This window comes from Varroa destructor, unplaced genomic scaffold (genome assembly GCF_002443255.2).
Source record: "Varroa destructor unplaced genomic scaffold, Vdes_3.0 BEIS01000003.1, whole genome shotgun sequence".
Classification (NCBI taxonomy): domain Eukaryota; kingdom Metazoa; phylum Arthropoda; class Arachnida; order Mesostigmata; family Varroidae; genus Varroa; species Varroa destructor.
The window spans coordinates 6492008-6509577 of record NW_019211456.1 but is presented as its reverse complement, the minus strand read 5'-3'; the positions used below and the strand labels follow the sequence as shown (position 1 = coordinate 6509577).

The window sequence follows — 17570 nt, the reverse complement described above, 5'->3', positions numbered from 1 at the left end:
ATAAGTGACAATTATATACAATTAGCTGACAAGCGCCGTACATTATCGGCTTGGTAATTGAACGCGAAGACCAGGATATACAATTGACACACGAAAAATTTATTACCATTAGCCGTTCGTTGCCTAACAATCATAACACAGTATTTAGCGATGTACATTATTATAGCCATGATGTACAAAGTTTACAAATATACATAAACCATTTCTTTATACCCACTTGAGGTTACAATAACTAGTTTTCTCTGAAAAATCCGACAAACCATAACTAGTTCTTCCCTGAAAATCAGAAGAAAACACCTTGTTAATTTATCAGAAAACCAAATTATGCATGCAATAAAACAACTTCAACTACATAATGACTCTTTGTTAAGAACGACTTGCAAGATACGTAAAGGAACCTTACAAATTTTGCGAACGTTGTACACTGAAAGTGTTGTAGCATTCAAGTTACCTTTGCCCTTCGCTTTCTTGCTGACCGGCTCGCCATCAGATGAACCATCTTTTTTACTTCGGCCTTTTGGTGCCTTTAGCTCTCCTTTTTTGACAGGTTTGGCACCGATGTCGTCGGACGGGTCTTGGTTTGTTTCGCGTTCCGCCTGTTTATCGACAGGACTTCTTTTTCTGGCGGGGCCTTTCTTGGACTCGGCTGGTAGCCTTGGACCCGCAACAGATTCGCTACCCTCGTCGTCGGAGTGCTTCTTTGTGCCATTCTTCATACCGTTCGCGGTAAGAGCCTCTGTTTCAGCAGGAGCCCCCTCAGCACCTTTTTTGGTAGTGCCGGGCTTCGGCGCGACACGTTTCTTTGCCGACTCCTCTGCCGGTCCGTCGCCATTCTCTTGAGCCTTAGCATACCCATTCTGGACTTTCTTTGGTCGTCCTCTTGGTTTAACGGATTTCTCTGGAGACTCTGCCTCTTCAGTACTAGCCGAAGCTTTTTTGCCAGTGGCCTTTTTACCCATGGACTTCTCAGCGTCGTCGGTTTTGGAGGCTTTCAGAACGGTTGCCTTCTTTGGACTTTTATCGTCTTGGGTAACTCCGGTCTTCTTGGTCACCTTCTCTTGATCCTTCTCCTTGATAGTCTCCTCTTTTTCATCCTTGTCCTTGGCTAACTTTTTTGTCGAAGCCCCATCCTGGTCTTTTTGGGCGGCAGCCTTCGGTTTCTCTCTTTCCTTATCCGACTTGGTTTCGCCAATCTTTACCCGACCAGTGGCTCCTTTAGCGTCCTCCGCACCTAGAAACAGGTAGACATAGACATCAAGCAAATAACGTGATCCAGTTTGACTGAACAATTACGCACACGTTTACTAAGCAGCTTGTTAATTTCTACAACGTTAATACATTTGAATACAGCAAAACACTAAATCAATAGCATGGACTATTTTTTCACAGCATCACCAGCAGTTCTTCTAATTTCAAAATTAATTATCTCACCTTTAGGCCTTGCGAGAAGATTTTTCTCGAGCATTGTATTGATAGTCTTGTTGAAGCGCGTGTTGAACCTGGAGTCTCCTATTTCAGGGTTGGACTCTAGAATCGCTTTTTTCAGACTTAGTACGCTGTGTCCTAACAGAATCGAACCGAATTGAGAGTATATGACGACGCAGTTAGATAATTATGTCGTATCTAGTATCGATTTAGCTCAAACGACGAAAATTCTCACCGATGGATAATACGTTGCGGCCATTAAATAGGTCTGTATTTCAAGGTGAATCGTATCATTGAGATTGTATACACAGCTATGTTTGTTCGAATTTAATTTTCGTGTGAAGGGAATCGCGTAAGCTACCATGACCACGATTTCAAAAGTGAGAAAAGCCTAGATCTCTCCAAACACAGTAAAGGGTATGGCTTGGTGGAACTTTAGACAATCGTAAACGCACATCTTAATTATGCGTCGGCTCCGGTAACACCTAGCAGGTCACATAGTTAGAACATTAAAACATTACAATTGTGCTTGCGTTTCACAAAATCAGCGGTTTGCAAATCGTGTGGGCAGGCTCCCTTGCGTTTCTTAAAACACTTTGTATACACGAGTAGCAATGTCTGCGTGGGCCTAAAATGACCCCATGGTACCCGAGAGACCACGCGATTATATTCCTCACCTTTTCTATCTTTGGGCATCTCCCGTAGAGTATTCATGATGAGATCGCTGGTCGACGGTTTTTTGCTCAATTTCGGTTCGTCCATCGTTCGGTTGGATAGAGTTTGTCGTACACAAAATGCAAGCTGACCGTACGGCTTCAGCTAGCGTCTACGGCAAGTAAGCCTGCTGGTATGGCCTCCTACGTGGAGTGACTGCCACTCGCCTTCACTAACCACGGCAATAGCAGACGCCTTTTCATCGAATAATGGGTCTCGTTGGCGCGATGATGACGACAAGTTTTTCACTAAACGTGTGCAACAGGTGGCAAGAACTATTGCACCTGTCTGGTCAAGAAGTATGCACATCGAATGAAGGGTCAGTCGAGTTAACGCCGTCCTGCAAGAGGGTCGTTCTGTAGCGCCAAGTTCAGTGTTCATTCCTATGTAGCTAGAGACATGCATGGTAAAGCAATTTTGTCTGCAACGGCTAAACTATGTACAACGATTAGAAGCGGCAGGCTTAGCCTTCATTGGGGCTGAAATTGCTAAAACAATCAGACTGAACGTGCTTGAGACGTTAGAATGCTACTTTATTATTAATCTGTATCATAGAAAATACGATCGTATGTGACGTGCTTGTTATTGTTCTATTGATGGTAACAACAACCCATCAGGTGGCACGAACAACAAAGCTTATTCGAACAAACGAGAGGAAGTTGGCAAGTATTTCGAAAATACATCTGGCGGAATCGATTTTGCTATATTTTTCACTATATTACGCTAATTTGCTATAATAAGGTTTAGGGCCGGAAGTCAGCAAGGTGAGCTTCCGTAATAGAACGGTATACATACATGCTTATTGTAAGTAACGGAGAAAATGTAAAAACAAACTCGATCAAAGCGATTTCCGTACTGATTCGCAATTATTATTTTAATTCTGTGTTCCTTTGGAAACGTCTATTTCGGCTGTAATTTTGTAATTAACGGGATCAGCAGGGATCGCCGGTCATAAAAATTTAGTGTTCTACTACTAGAGCGCGTCAGCTACCAAATATTACGAAATAACGTCGAAGTATAGTTACATTACAAGCGGTACTCGAAAGCTCGAGGTCAATATTGTTTTCTAAGTTTTTTGCCCGTCTTCGTAATGTGAGATAAATTTGTAGCAACCACTTTTTGTGCATGCTTGCTACGTAGTGTGCGTGTGCGTGTGCTTGTGCTCTTGTAGTGTACGAGAACATTGTATTATATTATAACCTGGCGGCATGCCACAGAAAACAATCTAGTTCTGTCGAGTATGGCATTAGGAAGAGAAAAAGATCAGGACGAGGGACCGTGAAAATGTTGCTTTGGTTTGCGGCTTACACTAGTCATTCAATCTCTCTCTTCTTCTCTCGTTCTAGAAATAACTAGCCTTCATATGGCAGTTCGGCTATGAATGATCCAGATCTGGCCGTTGTGATGCTATCTGATAAATGGAACAATTCGAAAACAGTCTCATCTAGCATTAAGATAAATACAGACGTAAACGTTTTGATTTCGTGCTTTTATTGCTATATTAGGTGATATCGATGGTAAGAATGACGGAAAGATGCCATCTATTTTAAACGACACGGTTCATGAGTTTGCGCCGTCGTCGGCCGAACTAAGTTCACCCGCCACCTTATTACCGTCAATCGAACCCTGCGAATTGCCAACGACGGCGGAGGAGTATCACCACAAATACTGTATTCACAATGTAAGAAAAAGATATCGTCAAAAGATAAACTCGCCTTCATTGAAGTGCAGGATCCTGCGACGGTTGGAGAAGGCATTTTCGCCCCCGAAGAACACTATTGAGAGGTCGCTGGTTTCAATACAGAGGTTGGTGCAAATAGGTTCTTCAGGTCTAGAAGCTTCTTCCACACACATTCGATCCTAACTGCAAAGTTAAGCCCCATCCTTGAACTAGATTATTAGCTATTTGTTTGTTTTTCTTTTTCAAAAATTAATAACTATGACTTTTTTGCAGGGTTCTCAAGAAAAGGGTATAATGATAACACACAGTAGCAAATAACAGTAACAGCGCTGAGAGCCCTAATTATCGAACCGGATATTTGTGGTTTACGTATTGAGCCCATCTAATCCAACAGCGTTACGTATAATTACGTCTATATACGTAGTGTGCCTTTACATTACCCTTCAGTATCGTCAAGGTAAATATGTACCATTCGTTAAATTAGTTTATTGTGGTGTCTTCTAGGCAGAACATCGTACAGAAATAAATAAGAAAATGCTTTGAAATGTATCGGCTGCTTTACTGTTTATCTATATTCTAAGCTAGACAAGCTACAACAGCGTTTGTGGTGTTTGTTTGCAAGAACAATCACTACCAATTCCACTAATAAAGAACTCGATACCAGCAGAAGGTTTATTCGATGCGCCTAGTAGGCGCGTATTTATTAGGACGTACGTTATAATAATGATTGCAAGTACACCTGTGAAATATGGCATGAGCAAACAAGCACCGTATAACGAATAGCTATACGGATTAGTTGTAGATAAATTCGTAAATTCTACACAGAACTACTTCTCTCTTGGGGCATATTGGATATCTCGTAATACGTAACAGAGAATGCCTCTGCTGTTAGATACCGAAGCGAATCGATTTTTGCCCCCTTTTCTTCACTGGAGTATACTATAAGATTTCACCGATCGTGCGTATCTAAATACTTTCGTCTATTTCTAACTGCATTTGCCAACAATATTAGAGATTCTGGTTTTCATTTTTAGACACTTGAAACAACGAATAAAGTGGCCCTCTGTAAAATCGGCTTTTTTTCCCCTAGTCTTCCCTTATTCATAGAGTGCAGCCAGGCGCATTATTACTGTCTGCAGTTTTATAAGGAGCCGAGGTATCCGATGTGGGCCGCGCAAAAACTTGACTTTTTAGCTATCAAGAGTTTTATTTGGGCTACAAATAAGCCACCAAGAGCTGAACTGTTCGTGTCGAAGTTCTACGAATTTGCAACAGAAACCTTTTTAATTTCTACCGGTCGATTTGTAATTTGTATATGTAGTAACAGCTCACATAGCAACGCTGCCGATAATATAAACACAACATCATAAGTGTGTTAAGTGGAGAAAAGTAGGTAATTTTCCGCCTTGTTTTTTTAACATAAGGCACTATCGGGTGAACTTCTCCACTCCACGGGTTACGAGAATTGTTATTCTAGGCCACATTGATGTCATCGCTTTTGTTATTACTTATTGCCGCTGTTTCACTCGAAGATGTTTTTAAATCTAATAACATAGCAAATAGCGCCATATCCTGATTTGTGGGAGTAATTCTATCGTTGTTTCGGATCACTGCGTAAGCTGTGACTAATTCGTTTCCTGTTAATCCGCTATGAGCGTAAGCGTGGATGCTTTCAGCAGAGTTTCACGGCTCAGTCGCCATTTCGAATGGAAGTGTCGTCGACGAGCAATTGGTACACGTAAAAACTCGTTGCAAAAAAAAGTTGAAACATTAATCAGATCGTCCAGCAAAGAGTCCGTGTTATACTCGCCTTATATATGATGTACCTACAACATGAATACCGATACTTTTTGGATGAAGCCAATACTTTTTTAGAGACATTACTGAAAAATAGACGGTTTTCAACAATGATCTAGCAAACTATTTAAATGCTTTTTGGAATCGATAGTGAATAAGGCTATGTTCATCTACAGGTCCTCGATTGCAAAAAAGGAAAAGCGTTTATGGTTTGAACGCAAAGTGTGGGTCCCTGTCCGCCATGGAAAGCGTCGACGCCTTCATGGCGCGGACCTTCAAATTGTTCGAGGATCCCTCGTTTGTAATGGTTGCAATAGTATTATCTCAAGTTTTCAACGTGGTACGACGTTATGTAGCGACAGAAAATACATTCATTACTCATAAACACAGTGTGAATCAACGATGGTGCCCTGCAAGAGGACAACGTAAAGTACGTCGCGTTGTTTGGGACAGCATGTCCTGTTGCCCGTATCTAGCCCATCCGATCGCAGTGATGCTGCATCCCTGTTGTTCCTCCGGGCCAACGAAATTCGACAGTGGATAAGAGTACGTTTTTGTGCCGATCGTTAAAAAGGGTGCATTTGTACTTCCAATTAATGTGGTGTGGATGGAGTATCTGTTCGAACTGCTACGCCAATGGAGCGATCTTTGCCGAGGTTCTAACTCGTCAAACGGGTCTCGCCTTGGAAGTAGCGGCATTTGAAACATTAAACAGACACCCAGTGTTTCAAGCTAGTGAACCGTCGAGGAATCGTACTGGGCATTTCGCCTTAACAGCTGCTATCTTAACGAAGGAATTCAACCGAACGATAACGACTTGAGATTTTCTAGTCAACTTAGAAGCTTTGTACAGTATCTTTATATAGTAGCAGAATAAATCGCCTAGTTATGAAGCTGTTGACATGATCAAACGGTGGAAACGGTATTTCGTGAAATAATTCTGCATTGTCGTGGGTAGTGTCAACGATTACAAAAACGTCAATTGAAGTTGCTTTTTGAAAAATTATATTGGCCATTTTGTCGAAAGCGTTCCAAAGGGTTGCCACTTAGCATGGAGGAGGATAAAGCACTATGGGATTTCTATTAGTCTGCAAGTAACTTCTAGATGAAACAACTGCTCTTCCAAGGGTGAAACTAGTATTGGACTGTTTACTATGGGATTGCTTTTTTTATGATGAATTGTATGTGTCTTTATATTATGAATCCAGCGCAATATAGTTAGGGTGACGTTAGATTACTGTGGTTTCATTAAATAAAATAATTAAAAACGGCATCAGGTTATACCAATAACTAATAATCCATTCGTTTGAAGTCCATAATTAACAAATAGGCTTAGTAATGAGCCGTTGAAGTGTAGCCGTAGAGTGAAGCCGTAGCGGGATAGGTTCTATTTTTAATTGACTCAAAAAGCAGATGCACAGCTGAACCTAGCTTCGCAGTATTGCGACTTTTACGTGTGGGTATCTCTATAATATATCAATTTATTCCCTACTCATTCAGGAGTAATAGATAAAAATGGCGAACTTTATTTCGAAAATGACATACACAGTATTTTTTTGAAAAGCTTTTATGTTGACGACGATCTTTCAACCAGATGGTTGGGCCGGACGAAAAGCTTCCACAAAAGACTTTTCCGTTTTCCAGGCCAGTTCACGCCAAAAAATAACACCGGAATATTCGAAAATCGCAATTAAGCAACGACGGGCCACAACGCGAAGTCGTGTATTTGTTAAAGCTATAAATAAATGAACAGCCTATCATTATCAGCTGTCGATGGAACGCAGCCGTACGAACTTTCAGCACGTGCAACGGAAGAAAAACGTACACATGTTATATAAATTATTTTGAAAAGCGAACACATCGTTATGTGTATATACGACAACGTAGGACATAGCATTATTACGGTCGTTACGTATTACAATGAACCACCTCGTTGCTGGTACGCGGGTAGATGGCCGTAAAAAGCGTAGGTAGAAGCAGGCGCTTCTGCGGCGTCGCCGCTGCTTCTGGTGCTGACCGATATGTACGTGGCGCATCAGATGGCGACGCGAATTTTCATCGCCACGCCGTGGAACAACGTTTCCACCCTGAGAGTCATAGCAATTTCAATTAGTTTTGAACAATAGCTTGCTTTAACAGTAGTCGTTCTCGCAAAATTATACAGAGGGGCCTAAAATGGGCGTAAATATCGTCTCATCAAATAGCTGCGAAGCCATACGTCGGATAGGTTTACCTTGTGTTTACTGTAATGAACATATAAACAAAACATACGCAAGGACAGGTATGATAAATTGAATCTCGTCGTTGACTGAATGCCGCACCTGATTTTTTTTGTTGATGTATTACGAAAATGATCAATTATTGAGTTCCATCATTACAGACAGAGTAGATGGGCTTGTTTACTGTTCAAAACGAGAAATGTCTAGTCTAGCTTCATATTTGAGTTTCGAGAGATATCAGTAAAAGGAGTCTGCCACGACGCAACAACGCTGAAAACTGTTAGTCAACAACCGCGAAGATTGTTATAACAAAAAAAAAAAACGTTTATTAATTAGGAAATATTCCGTTTTGCCAAATAAGACCATCTGAAAGTAAAACGGTTACAAACATTGTGCAAGGGCGGAATTAATGTTTCTCATGGTAAAACACTGGTAGATACGATAGTGTATGGATCTCGGGCCTGTTGGTACGAAAACATTACCGCACGCCAGTGCTTTCAATCGTGCGCCGTTGTCTAATGGTAATATCGTGTTGACATGCCTGTAGAAATTACCATAGGCACAGTGTTCCTGACTGTAGAAGTTGATCTACGTACTGGCTAGATAAATACAGGGTGAGGCAAAAGTCCGTTTACGGTCAAAAAGTTCTGCCTGCATATTTATTACGTACGTACGGAAGTTATTGCGATAGGACTGGACAACATATAAGTAACAGCGTATCGTAATGCCGCTTTATTTTTCCTCTATTTAGCATAGCGTTGGCGTACGCGTATTCGGTACGGTATCGCCGTAAGGCATCCCATCAGACAGATAGACGGCTGGCTCCCAGCATGAAACGAACTCTGTATGTGTATGCATGGCTGCCTGCTCGTCTACGCCCGAGTTCAATCTAAACGACAACGTGTTCCTAAGTTTAGCAGGCAAATACGTTATCCACTAGGCTACCGCGAGGACCGTTTACTACGACCACTCGAACGGTTCTATCGACTATAAGAAAATAGCACATTTAGGATTAGTCGAACAATTAGCAACCTGGCCTTTCGAACCCGGTCGGTATATGAGAGGTCGCGCGGCCTAATAAATTACACGTGCTATTATCGACGGCTAAATGTGTCCAGAAAAAGGGCCTTATGACGAACCATAAAGAAGCGATTGCGTTTGGTACGCAGACCTGGAATGGAAGGATCCTGCTGTACACATGCACGAACAAACATACTGTATCAAACACCCACACACACAAGAAGTCGTCGGTTAGTTATATGGGATGATTAGTCATTGACCAACTGCATGTTGAAGGCTTACAGATGCATTTCACTGTTGAATCAGTTTTCATTATAACTATTTTCACATTTCGTGGTACGTCGCCAGACGTGAAACGGAGGCTCTCCAGCGGTCGAAAAGACCTCTTTCGAAGCGTTGACATACTTTCACATAATCCTGTAAATCTATTCCACGTGAACAGAGACAAAGGTCTTCATGTACCTTAGATATCATTTATATGCCAGTATGCCTGTTAACAATGAAGTCATTGTTGTTATCTTCCCAATTAGTGAAACCAATTCGTTTGTTGTACGAGTCTTCAACACGAAAATACAATTACTCATTCGTTATTAATAAAGTTATTTTCATACCCAGTCGGTCGGGGCTATTCAGTAAGTGATAATTGAATGATCTAGAGATATTCGTAACGATATAGCCCTCGAAGGGTGCCAACGGTTGTTGACGCTACGTCTATATTGCGTACGTACGTACGTACGTACGTACGTACGTACGTACGTATACATTACACGCAACAAGTTATCAACAAGCGTCGCAGGGGTGCCAGTTTTTAAAAGTATCCCACTACATTGTCTATCGGACGCTCAACGAATAGCCATTTATGAGTTCCCACCCTGAGAACTGTAGAATGCCTTCAGTATTGTCATCTTGCATCACGCACCTCATCCGTAGAACTTCAAGCAGATATTAATTACGCATTATCTCTTGTTCGTTACAGCCGTATTTAGTTCATTGTTATGGCACGCGTGCTTATTTCTGACGGCCGACAAAATCTGCTTTTCCTCGTTCTGTGCATACAGTCCTTTGTAGTGTAACGTTCAGACCGCAACGGGTGCGGCCACCGTCAGCGCTAACTACTAACGCCAGACGAATAATGTAAAATAGATCTCATTCTTTCAGCATAACGCAGTGGTGGCCCTGCAATCTTGATCAGGACATTAATTTGTTGTTAGTTGATGTTTCGTTCAGGAGGGAAGGAGATGGACGGGTCGAGGAACAGAGGCACGAAACAGAAGCAGATCTAATAGAGAACGACCGAATCATTTTTCAAACTCAAGCCAGTGGACGCGCGCAAAGTACATTGACGTTGGAAGAATGTTCAATGAAACAATATCATTAAGCCGATTGTCAAACTGGTGTTCACGTTGCCTGTTTAGTTATCTGTGACCCCAGTCGTACACGAGAGTCAAGCCCACTAGCAAATAATGCCCATATCAATCATTTCAAATTTGTTATAATATATAGTCAAAAAAATGTCCACGACGAACACTAATACGTAACGGTTCAACGTATATGCGCTATATAATACTGCTATCCTAAATAAAGAGAAATCTTTTCCAATGGATTTGCGGAAATCGTTCGCGTATCCTTTATATATGATTCTTGACAAATAATAAAAATAGTATCAAAAAAAAAGTGGGAACCTTCGAAGAAGCCACTTTCTCCCGCTTTTTACTTGTTAAAAGGAAGATAGTTGTAAATCACAAGCATAAATCAAGGACGCGTTCGTACCCCTTCCTGCTAAATACGATCACCTTGGAACAGCCACGGTTGTTTGCTATTCTTTTTTTTTTTGTTTCGAAGTGGAACACTGGTAAATAAATAGCACAAACCGTAGAAGACGCACAATGATCTGACGAAGAGTTGATTCGTTAAACCGCACTGCCCTGTTATTTCTTCAAAGGTAAAAATTAGTGCTTTTTCAGCTCTTCTGAGACACGCTAAACGAAGTACACCGTCGACGACTACTGAAAAAGAGACGAGAAATTCTATCTGTGGAACAGTTTGTAGCAATAAAAGGAAGCAGAATCGTTTATGATTTACTTAGGTTAGGTGCTGCAATAGCCTGTACTTCAATTATGGCCACTACTGATCTCTGATAAAAGAATCGCTACTAATCAAAATGTATTATTTTAATATTGTTTTCATCGGGCCTAACAAGAAGTACCATTCGTGCACGTAAGTGCATGTACCAATTTACATAAGCGCTAATTCAGTGGTGAATCCGCGCATGTTATTTCTCTTGTTCATGTTACACAAAAAAATCCTTGATTTTTGTTCTTAATTCATTAGTGTGTAACGTTGAAAACCGAAAAGTGAGATATTATTTATTACATATTCGAAAAAAAAAAAACTTAATTAGCGGTCTATTTTAAGCTTCTCTAAGGAGTATTTAATAATGACAGCACACATTATCTGGTCATGTCATTAATTAAGTTACATACAAACGGGTATCTTCAGCTTCGAAGTCAGCCTTTCAAGGTACGATACAACTTAGCAAATAAAGCACTTAACACCAATAGGGTTAGAACAAATCGACGTATCGTTGCAGAGCTAAAAGTTCACATTTATGAAAACGTGACATGGCAGATACGAGCTGGGGGAAAATGTAAAAGAACTTCATCGTCCGCTGAGAAAGCTAACGTATATGCGTGCACAGAGAGCCAACTGAGGAAAACATGAGCTAATGCTAAGCCAAACAATAGCTATGACTGTGCATGATTTTTTAATTTTAAAATGAAATTTCTCACTAACTTCACCTTATACCTTCTTCATTGTTAGGTGCTACTTAAAAACCGTTGACGCTAATTACATGGAGAAACACGCTCAATATTCAGTTTATATTATCGAGTCTTTTAGCAGGAGTGGACGCTTAGCGAATCGTTCTACATTGACGATCTAATTATATCGCCACAAGCGCTCTATCTTTGATATTTTCATCAATTTTGACTAATTCCAGCCGATGAAGACAACCTATTCAGATTGGACTCTGCCAATGGGAATTTTAGGAGAACCAAAATGAGTTTTATAGACGGGACGCTTTTTATATCCTCACAAGAAGAAAGTAGGATCTCTAGGTTGGGCTATCGCAGTGATTAAGTAACTAACTTCTTAGGCTAATTTTCAGATCCGCGTTCAAATCAGTTGGCGTTATGGGCTTCTGGTGTGTGAGATCAAAGAAAAAAGGAAAAAAGTAGTCACGAGAGTCCTCGACATATTCAAGAAGGGATTTTATTCTTTTCAAGTGGTATCAACTGCGCAGTATTATAAGTCTCGTTATCACATCACCAAAGAGCATAGCTGAAATACTTACAACTTTTTATATTCTGCCATACGACTCAATTGTGGCGAAAAAACCGTATTTAGAAACCTCCAAAAATGAAGTCTTTTTCCCGCTCAAATAGCGGGAGAGCAATTCGTTATGTTTAGAGAGCGCATATAAATGAAACAGCAGATTTACTACCGCTAGTAATTTTTAAACTTTTTTTTTTAAGCTTTTTTCAACTCAGCTGAACTCAGAGACTCAACGAAGAAGCAGAGTCTTCATTAGTACACGTTCTTTTCACTCGTAGCTTTCTAACTTAGATCGTAGTTCTTACGTAATCGCGTAATGAATAACACCGGCCATGCCACTTCATTCACAAGTCTGAACTTGTTGCGATAAAGTTGTACACCGGCGTCTTGTGGTCTCGTCGAAATGCTTCATTTATTGAAGCCTGTCATCCGCCAAAACATCCGTCAAAACCTACTAAATGGGGCAGAGCGCTTCAAAAAGACAAAACTGCTAGGTATCCCGTGCTTCAGATACTGCAGAATAATAGCTAAAATCTACTTATATTTTACGAAAACAAATGTTTCATTGCAACTATTTAAGGATAATAACTATCTTGCGATTTCATCTAACCTTCCTAGTTGAAATACTGCTATTATAAATTCTTATTGAAAATAGTTACAAGGTAAGAGATGATCGACATTAAGTTTGTCGATATTAATGCCAGTCTTGCGACAATAGAGGCCGCTACTTGGGTGTCCATTCAGTGTGGCAGTGGAACAATATAAAAAACTTTATCTGTCGTCAGTCGTATTGCGTAAGGTCAACACATACACACCCAACATACTGGAAACAGAAGCTCACGAATACGACCGGAGAGTCTGCCTAGCTCTAGACGGACGGCTAGATACGCGTAAACGTACACAAAAAATTTGCACAGCGAACAAGATAAATGGCCGTCCTACCATCATAAAACTGGTGTAAAAACAACAACACGTTCTGCTGTGGCAACGCGCACAGAAATCATCACGCCTATAATAGACAGACAACGACCGCGTCGAGCTAATTAGCACTTACTATCCAGGATTAATAATGGCAGTAAATCACGTTTCGATATGGAAACAAAATTGCCGACCATTTCTGGTTCGCGGTGTTTGTCAGAATTTCTGTTCACAATGACATCAAAAAAAAAAAAACTTCTTAACAGTGACCTTTACTTTGTTTACGCGACGTTTTTTGTACAGAAGCTGCGCTCTTGAAGCTTCTGCGACTCATTTATGGGTCTCATACGACCGGCAAAGCCCAGCCGTTCGTCAATAAGATTAATCGCTGAACCGGCTACATAACCGTAACCGTATATATTTCGGGTTAACTGATGATACCGATACAAAGGAACCATGCATACTAGTCCGTTGCTAGCGGGACGACACGCTGGATAGAGTCATTTCGAGTTCTTCTTCCTGCCCCAGAGTAAAGTATTACTCATTATTTTCCTCGCTTATATTATTCAGATTGGCTAGATAATTTATAGGTAAACGATTTGGCATCTGAACGCGAATAGACTATTGGAACAAGATGAACTGACGGCTCGCGTGTGACCGTATATGTACATACATAGGGTTTTTTCTGCATGAAGCACTGGCGAAAGGCCTGGCCACCAACTGTCACCATGTGATCTATTAAAATTCCATAGAACTTCAAAACGTCTAGTAGAACCTTAAGCCTCTTCGACAAGGCTCTCAAAATAAATCAGCCTAGTAGTATTAGAGGATCACAAACACCGTAAATGTGACAAGGGGATCTGTCAGCAGAAATTGTTTCCGTTACGCCTCAGATTCGATGCGTTGCACTGCGCATCAGCACAAAGTATTACGTCCGTTAGACTTAGAATAATTCCTTAATGGAAAACCGACCGGTTATAAGAGCCCAAGCTGGCGAATGATTATATATAGGGCATAAAACGTCCATATATAGGCCATTGGCAACGTTGCAAAACAACAATTGATAAATAAAAGATAGATCTCAGCGTGAAAGCCATCTATCGATTACGTTTCATTCAACTCATATTCTTTTATCAGATATTAGCTGACCGTACGAATGGTTACAGGTACATCTAATTCGTCCCTCAGCCAAGGCCATTTCGGGTCTTTGCTGTTTTCGTTGTTTCAGCCCCTTCGAACTCAACAAAAACGTTAGGTGGAGTGTAAAGCTAACAAACGCTATTCCACTAAAAGCAGACGACTGTATAGTGGATACATCGATTTTTACATATCTTTAACAGTCTCCTTAGCACGGTAGTGGCCAGATTTGTTGTTTACAAAATTTCTACTATAATAGGCCTAGCAGATTCAGTGGACATTTTTATTCGTTCGGGTACACTTATCAAGGTCACTTTCGTTATTTGCTGTGAGCTAATTATAAGCGTATAACACATTCGCACCGAGTGCGTCTGATTACAGGAAAAGTAAGTAAGGAAAAGTAAGTAAGTAATATAATGTTAGTATATTCATTGCAACTCGTTATCCGTTAATGATCAACCTATACGAGTGTAAAGTTCCATCCGACATATAGTTCTTAACTTATTTGCTGCAAATAAGTGTAACTTTGTCAACTTGTTTCAACCCCATCTCACTTTTCTTGTGGCCTCAGTTGGCGCTTCAAGGTACCTAAGTGGTAGCTCTTAGTATTTAGTATACCGGCTAAATTTAGATCAATTTCTATTGTTTGACAAGGCGAGCGAAATACTATAGTACGCAGAACGCGATCCCGGAACTTTGCCCCTAAAGGCTTTCGAGTATCACATTCATTGTCAACAGAATCAATATACTTTGGTAACTATGGAGGCATACCATTAGAACAACCACGTAGTCGCGGCCAAGTCAGCTGTATTTCCACCCACGAACTAATCCGAATCAGTGCGCGAGTAGTAGACTTCCCCTGTATCTATTTAACTTAAACCAGGACGGAAAATTTGTAGCTAAGTTTATGATCCACCAAACTTTCATATTATTTAACAGCTGCATTTGTATTCGGGATCATATCTAAAGCTTTCACTAATTTTTCAACATGTCTGATATTTAGTTCCCCAGCGTGCCGCTGCTAAATGTTCTATACCACTTCGTTTTGAATACATCTCTACGTACTTACTTTCATGCCCTAAAGTTAGGCCCATTGTTTTTTGGTCCATAAAATCATATTTAGCTTAAACAGAAAGTGGGAAAACATCACGAAGAGACAACTAATAGCGAATTTGGAAAAGCAGCGAGATGATTGTCAAAAACACCTACAAAACTGACCTAAGAATAACAAACCGAGGACCATTTCAAAACTAAAAACATGGAATTTCCAATGAGTTTATTGTCCTTCGATTTTTAATTGTTTATTGATGTTTTCAAGATAGTTCACAAGATAATTCTAAAGTTAAACTTAGTCTGTTTTATTGTTCTGCTTTAACTGATTTGAAACTTACCTGGTAAGTTTACCAACATCCTACCGCAAACAGCGGTCGGATGACAATTCTCTGTTATAAGACGCGTAGTACAATGGGCATGGATAAAAATGACGACATACCACCAATTATTGGAGAGTTCCGTGGGAATGGATGTTAACTCATTCGATTTTTGCTGTGACAATACCGCTTAAAAACACAGATAGTAATCGTCAACGATAACGTTTCGTGGAACTTAACGCTTAACTTTACCAGTACTCATACGTATATTTTATTTTTACATGTCGACTTAAACACTTGTATCTGGTACATTGATCATGTCGATCCCGTCCTTGATAACGTATAAGCGTATATCCAACAGCTCTCGAATCTGTTATCGCATAGGGTAGTATTTCCCAAAACGACTGTTAATGGCTCATCCACACCCCGTTATTCTGGCAGTAGTCCCCTTTCGTTTCAATGTTCTTTTCTGGTTGACTCCTTGCTTAACATTTACCGGTCGGCATCGCGAATGAATCCTCGCTAATTTTTACATTGCGTTCTATTCTATAATATAGTATACATAATGCGAGTGGTTAGTGGCTTGTTTCGCTGACACTTCTCGCTTGCAGATACATGCGGGTATTTATACAGCTTTTATTGAATGTGCTCCGCATACATGTATATATCGATATTGTTTTCGCGGTCGGTAAATGGCGAGTGTCACTGGCCATTGCGCCGATAAGCGGACAGCCTTTCTCATACCGTGACTTCTAGCGAGCCTATTTTTCACTCCATAATTATCAGTGAGCAGTTTTGAAGCCACGCCTGAGCTCGAACTGGGGGGCGCGCGAAGGGCTGGGGGGCCGTTCTTCCGATCATAAGCCGAATTCGCAATAAGCATCTTAGCTATGTTTCCATCTATGATGGTTTGGCGAATCCCTATCAGATTTTTCGAAAACTTATTCAGTATACTTTTTGTTGTTTATACTTTTGCCATCATCTTCTGACCAGCGCATATTGAATACCACTCCCTTATCGTCCACGCACCCATTTAACTCCGCAATTACTCAGCAAACATACGTTGAACATTGTTATTGAGAAAGTTATGTCGTGCGAATGTTGAAAGAGGTGGACAACTTTTAAGGCTAGATTTTTTTTCAACTGGGAGAGCCCCACCCGATATCCAACGTTCTGAGGAGTGACGTTTATTCTATTATTATTATTTAATTATTGAAATTCGTTTATGTTACGCTTTATACTACGTGTAAGTCTTAATTATCAGTTGAACCATCGCACGAGTCAACACGTAAGGCTTCAAAAAGACCGGCTGAAACCTGTCGTTAGCAAAATGTTTTTAACAAAGTATTTCGAAATTGTTCCTATTGTTGTATGCGATATATAATTTAGCTTATGATAATATTAAGCTCATTATTATGACAGTAACAGCTGATACCTGTTCGTTATTCTGTGCTATTTATTGCGACGATTGTATATCGTTTTGTTATTATTATTATTGTCTCCGAATCCGGTTGGAGTCGTCATGGTGTTGATAATATGCAATTCGCTTGCTCCTACCCGTACTGACCACTCAAGTCTGAAACCGGACAGATCGAAATTTTATTCACTCCAGAATCTTCTGAGAGAAATGCCCTTTAAAGATCTATCTTGACCTTGGCGCTACCCCGCATATGGTATTTATGCGTACTGGTACTTTGGTTGGGCACCCACTCGTCGTCGATCATTTCGTGCAACTATCTGTGGCCAAGGGAGCAACAGACCCGGGCCCACTGCCACAGTTCATGTAACCGTGATCACAGAAGCCGCACGTCGTAGAACCGATTTTCTCACCCAAATATGAACCGTCACTCAGAAGAATATACTCTCAGTTTTTTAATGTGCCGATCATATTGCCGTTGATCATTCGGTCCGTCTCGTGCCTTCTGTTGTCCTGCTTTTTTATTGATGCTATTCAAG

At 40.6% G+C, this 17570-nt stretch overlaps 2 protein-coding genes across 12 annotated transcripts; one reads left to right on the top strand and one right to left on the bottom strand.

Moving 5' to 3' along the window:
- Positions 1-78: 78 nt before the first annotated feature.
- On the bottom strand, positions 79-2348 carry LOC111247886 (uncharacterized). The gene is made up of 4 exons (XM_022799401.2): positions 2103-2348; positions 1432-1563; positions 452-1231; positions 79-276 (listed from the first exon to the last, which is right to left on the bottom strand). The coding sequence occupies exons 1-4, from the start codon at positions 2185-2187 to the stop codon at positions 266-268; spliced, it is 1008 nt and encodes a 335-aa protein (XP_022655136.1). The 5' UTR covers positions 2188-2348; the 3' UTR covers positions 79-265.
- On the top strand, positions 1555-10469 carry LOC111247888 (uncharacterized). Of its 11 annotated transcripts, none has more exons than XR_015323610.1 (4): positions 2459-2545; positions 3645-3945; positions 4094-4277; positions 10084-10469. XR_015323610.1 is itself a non-coding variant. In XM_086983448.1 (3 exons), the coding sequence occupies exons 2-3, from the start codon at positions 3674-3676 to the stop codon at positions 4113-4115; spliced, it is 294 nt and encodes a 97-aa protein (XP_086839574.1). In that variant the 5' UTR covers positions 1555-1691; positions 3645-3673; the 3' UTR covers positions 4116-4369. The 11 variants fall into 11 exon arrangements, 6 of the variants coding, with proteins under 6 accessions (XP_086839574.1, XP_022655137.1, XP_022655138.1 ...); XR_015323613.1 differs by having other exon boundaries at positions 10068-10469; XR_015323612.1 differs by having other exon boundaries at positions 10015-10469.
- The last annotated feature ends 7101 nt before the right edge of the window (positions 10470-17570 follow it).